This window comes from Hippoglossus hippoglossus, chromosome 20 (genome assembly GCF_009819705.1).
Source record: "Hippoglossus hippoglossus isolate fHipHip1 chromosome 20, fHipHip1.pri, whole genome shotgun sequence".
In the NCBI taxonomy this organism is placed as follows: Eukaryota; Metazoa; Chordata; class Actinopteri; order Pleuronectiformes; family Pleuronectidae; genus Hippoglossus; species Hippoglossus hippoglossus.
In genome coordinates, this window is record NC_047170.1 from 6,799,810 (window position 1) to 6,805,345 (window position 5,536).

At 43.9% G+C, this 5,536-nt stretch overlaps 1 protein-coding gene across 1 annotated transcript; it reads left to right on the forward strand.

Moving 5' to 3' along the window:
* Window positions 1–2,740: 2,740 nt before the first annotated feature.
* prmt6 (protein arginine methyltransferase 6) lies at window positions 2,741–4,474 on the forward strand. The gene has a single exon (XM_034572747.1). The coding sequence runs from the start codon at window positions 2,792–2,794 to the stop codon at window positions 3,842–3,844; it is 1,053 nt and encodes a 350-aa protein (XP_034428638.1). The 5' UTR covers window positions 2,741–2,791; the 3' UTR covers window positions 3,845–4,474.
* The last annotated feature ends 1,062 nt before the right edge of the window (window positions 4,475–5,536 follow it).

Here is a 5,536-nt window from a genome sequence, read left to right on the forward strand (position 1 = left end):
GCAGGAAAAGAAACCTTTCAAGGTTTCTTAGGAAACACTCAAGTGTTACAGAACAGAGTACGGAGGGTTTCGTGAAAATGGAAAACTTACTGTGCAAGTTGTTTGAGTCTTTCAGCCCAGGTCAGAGACACATTAGAGCTTAAAGTACTAATAAAACAAAGCTGATTTAAATTTGATTCATGTTACATCTACTTTATACCAGATTGTTGCAGTAAAAACCAAATGTTGTGAAAGAAATAATGATAAAAGATCTGTTTATTTCTATTTTGGAACATTCCATCAATGTCTCAAATACTAAATAATGTATAATTCCATGGAAGAATTGTATCTGTACTGTCAAATTTCAGTGTAAGCCTGTTGTTCTCAAACACAAAAACGACACCTGGGTTGTGCTGTGTCTAATAATGTACTCATGAGGACATCATGTGGGACTTTATTCTCCCCTAGAAAACCCTAAACAGCAAGAGCTCCATTTATTAGGATGTGAAAATCCAGTGATGTCACAACTCACTGCCTGGTTTGGGGTTGATTTGTCATACAATTACCCTCACATGGCACATTTGTCCACACACGTAAAAGAAAGGAAACACAGAGAGAAAAATAAAACAGTGTGAAAAATGTACAACAGAGATGATTATAAACAAACCTCAAGCGGCAAATGAAGGAAACAAAGTGCTCTGCTTAGAACTGGAGCATGGCACAGGATAAAAACACGGAAATAACTGATTTCTACTGTGGTTCTGGCCTGACCTGAATTAAGAGAGCAGAAACAGTATTACATATGTTTCAACCACTCCTACTCTTGCCATTTCTGTATATAATTTTGAACTATCATCATTATCATCATCATCATCATCATCATCATCATCATCTCATGAGCTGCTCCAAATTTCATCCTCCACGCATTGAAACATTTTAAATCCCAAAGCACCCTGATCTTTGAATTTAAACTGTATTGCTCCTCTGTTAATCTCCAGTACATCACCTGTTAATAGACTGGTAGCATTTAGACAAGATGACTCTTATGAACGCTACCGGTAAATTCCTGAACCATTGCAGTGAATTAAAATGTTCTATACTGAAATATATTATTTAAAATCAAAGATCTAACAAATCCTCTGACATTGTACAATCTGTACACAGCCTCGTCCTGGTATGAAACGAACATGAGAACACAGTAAATATTGGTTAAGTGCATCTTTGATTGTATCAAGTTCTTATGTGACATTTTCATTCAATTGACATTAAGACACTTTTTTCTATTTAAAACATTGTGGAGGTAGTTTTACATGTTAATGGACCTGGCTCTGATATTAGGTTCAACCCAGGTGTTTCCCATCATACTTTGCAATATACACAACTTCCTTGGTTCCACTGTGTCTTCTCATATCACTTCTTTGCAGATGATATTCAACTAAACCTTTCGCTCCTGCCAGATGAGCCCATGTCCTTCTCTGTGACGCATCCACGTGGATTATAGAACACCGCTCTTGATACAAGCCATGGTTGTCTACTACTTATCGGCCCCTGTGGCAGGCCTCCCTTCACGTGCAGTGAACGTACTCATGACCTACGCTGCTCTTCCACCTCCACTGAACACCCACAGTCACCAGAATAAAATTCAAGCCTCTAATGTTTGTCTACAGAGAGGCTTGTGAGTCCGCACCCATTGATTGAACTCTACTATACAGTCTTCTGACAGCACCTCCTCTCCTAACACCTTAATGTGCCAAACTGTAAAGAAGTGTACCCCATTCACTTGAGAACAACAATCTTCTTTTTTAATTCACCAGATTATTTTCTGTTTTCAGGAGATACAAATTATGCTCTTTTCTTAATGAGAGATCTTAAAATCCTTGTACTTTTTGTCTGAAAAATCCCAAAGTCCCGAGGTGCCTGCACAACACCAACAAACTAATAACAATGGCATCTATGTTATTTAAAGACAGAAAGATCTCCCAGTAGGTGATTTGTAGGGACTGAAGGGGGACACCACCCCTTTTAAACTAAAGTTACCGAAGATTCTTCTATAAAGATGCTTTACTTCTACTTTGCTATTGTTCCGACGGAAAGTGCAAGGATTTTGAGCCCCCTTGTTAATAAAAAAAAGGAAAATTAATTTCTTTCTCATAAAAACTTGATGGTTCAGGAAAAACAGAGACATTTTTTTCTGATAAAAACAGAGCAAATCAGAAAATGAAAAGAAGATTACAAAAAGACAATCTTGTTTATTCAGAAAAACAGCACAAGAACAATAGTCATGTCGATTCAGAAAAACAGAGCTGCTTTTATATGATGGAAATTTTAGAAAATCTTGTTAAATCAGGACAAGACAGCAGAATTGTATTTAAAGAAAACAGAGAATAATGTTTTTCATTATGAAAAGCAGAGATTTGTTTCTGAAGTGAATGCGCCACACTTCCATAACTTAGCACCTAACTTTGACTGCACTTCTTTACCTGAACTGCTGCACTTTGTCTTATTGAACAATTCATATTTCAGGCTCTCCTAACGTACTGAAGTCTGTCGGTTGTGATTTGCTTTGGACAAAATAGTTTGATAAATCTGTAAATGTAATGCAGCGAGTAAGAGCTCACATTTACAATTTTCCCCCCTGACTGTGAACGCAGCAACAGAATCCCTGCATCACTCTCCTTTGTGTGTGGGATTTGTAGTCTTTTTAAACGCGTCCCTCTCGTGTTGTTTGCCGTGTTGAACTACAACTCCCAGGATTATGAGCCCGGAAGTAGCGGAAGTTAACGGAGCAGTTGTTAGCGGTTTTGTGAAGAAGATGTCTCATGTTGTGAAGAAGCGAAAATTGGACAAAAACCGTCAAGATAGACTTTATTTCAACAGCTACACAGATGTGACCATCCATGAGGAGATGATCGCCGACTACCAGCGGACCAACACGTACCGGACAGCGATCCTGAGGAACGCCGAGCTAATCCGGGGGAAGGTTGTGCTGGACGTCGGTGCGGGAACCGGCGTTTTGAGTATCTTCTGCGCACAGGCCGGAGCCAAGAAGGTGTTCGCCGTCGAGGCGTGCTCCATCGCCGAGCAGGCGGCGCGGATAATCCGCCAGAACAACCTACAGGACCGCGTGGAGGTGATCCGGGGCACGCTGGAGACGGTGGAGCTGCCGGAGCAAGTGGATGTGATCGTGAGCGAGTGGATGGGCTACGCGCTCCTCCACGAGTCCATGCTCAACTCGGTGCTGTACGCGCGGGACAAGTGGCTGAAGCCAGGCGGCCTCATCCTGCCGAACAGAGCCGAGCTGTACATCGCGCCGATCAACGACCCGGTGGTGGAGGACCGCCTGAACTTCTGGTACACGGTCGAAGAGCAGTACGGCGTGGACATGTCCTGCATGAGCGACTTCGCCCAGCGGTGCATCATGAACTCTGAGATCACGATGAACACGGTGTCGGGGCAGGATGTGATCTCGCACCCGGCGCGCTTCGCCGAGCTCGACCTGCACACCGTGACCGCGGAGGAGCTGCGGTCGGTGCGCGGCCCGTTCCGATGCGAGTCGTTCGGCTCCGCGTCGCTGGGCGCGTTCTGCGTGTACTTCACGGTGACCTTCCCGTGCCAGGACAACAAGCCGCTGGTGCTCTCCACGTCCCCGTTCATGCCCGAGACGCACTGGAAGCAGGCGGTGCTGTACCTGGACGCTCCGGTGGAGGTGGTGCAGGACACGGTGGTGGAAGGCGAGATCCGCTTGTTTCCCTCGGAGGAAAGCTCCAGACACGTATGCATCCACGTGGACTTCACTATAGGAGAGGAGAAGAAACAGGGCAAGACCTTCTCCATCTCTGACTGGAGCGCCGAGGCCCAGTCCTAAGTCTGTAGTTTACTGGTTAGTCTCTGTGGGTTTACAGATGAGGGTGACCGGTTTGGTCATCTGTTATTACTGTCATGTAAAACCGTTAGCTCAGATCTGGTGCAGGGGGGATGTATGAAGGGGCTGCAGCAGACACCCTGACCCACAGGCCTCATCCATACTACTACCTCTTTGTTTGAAAACGCATCAGCTCTGCCACTGTCCACACTCCTCCCAACAGTTTGGAGAATGCTGCAATACAAGCTGCTGCTAACCCTGTTGTGAAGTTAAATTCTGCATTTTAATATGATACCACTTCTTTTATAGGCGAAGAAGACGAGCTTTTATTTTGAGCAATTCCTATTTACACCAGCACACGCATCCCCAGTGTAAACACGTGTGATGCGCGTTGTCAGGCATGTTGGTGTGAGCGGGGATTGAAACTGTTATGGATCGGAAAAACGCTTGTGTGGACAGAGATGGTTTTTTGTTTGTAAATGCAGTTTTCAAACGGAGATGTAGTTGTATAGATGGACCCACAGACTCATGCAGCAGCTACTGTCAACTAACCTGTGAACTGCAGCACATGCTGTTGAATTGAAGCTTTGATGTTGTGTTTCTGCCTAATAAATAATTTGACACCTAAACTGCGAAACTTCTCGACAACCTTTCTATGCCTTTTTCCTATAAACTTCACTCACCCGCACAGATGTGTTTTTGTATTCCTCATCCGACCATTTTCATGTCACAACACTGCAGTCGTGCAGGGGGGCTGAGCATCTTTGTATTCACGTCACGGCGCAAACAGCATTTGAGAACCGTATTTAAAACGTCACATTGGAGACTGCAACCCGCCCTGAACGTCAGACGAGTGGAGTGGATGTAGGTGGGTGCGGAGCGAGTGCAGGTTTCCACAAAGCCGCTGAATAAATTCCGCGCCACGCCGCAGACTTCTGACATTCTAATACATTCATTCATGCATATGGTGTAGAGTCTGATCCAAACACTGCATTCGGATGAGGATTAAAACAATATATTGACTTGGAGCAGCTGCAGGCAGGAAGCAGGCTGCACCGTACAGGAGGTGCCTGACTCTGGCTGCTGTTCAGCTTCTTTTGTTAATTCACAACCAAATTTGGCTCATCGGTTTAGTTTAGAACACACACACACACACACACACACACTCATCTGCAGACTGAAACCACTGATGACAATTAAAACAAAACATTTTCTTGTAGTGTGGAAGTGTTTCCTCTCCGGTCACAATTTAAAAAAAAATATAAAAGTAAAAGTTCACAGTTAAATGGCCGCATTTAATGATGAATCACTGATAATTGAACAAAATGTGGAATCTGGTCCCCGATCAGACGCTGATTCAAACCCCAAAGTCAACTCACGGTGTGTTTGGGCGTCTCTTCGCTGCATCGTACTGTTTTGTTAGAGAAAAAGTGAAAGAGAAATATTTAGTTTTTGCCAGCTGTGTTCGTTATGGAACAAGTGGGAACAAAGATGTAATAAATACTTTCACTTTTTCATGTGTCACGACTCTTGACTTGTAAAGTGCAAGAAGAACCTCTGGTGTGTTTTAACCTTCCTAGCAGTAATCTGTCACCCTTCTCCATGCAGGTTTAAACCTCCATATTAAAGCACAGAACTACTGTGCTGTCAGTTGGCTGCTCTTTTAATGTGGCTCTGAGCACCATGTTAGTCTTT

Bases quoted from the DNA above. Each gene is read 5' to 3' on its own strand.
- prmt6 (XM_034572747.1), top strand. From the start codon at position 2,792: ATGTCTCATGTTGTGAAGAAGCGAAAATTGGACAAAAACCGTCAAGAT.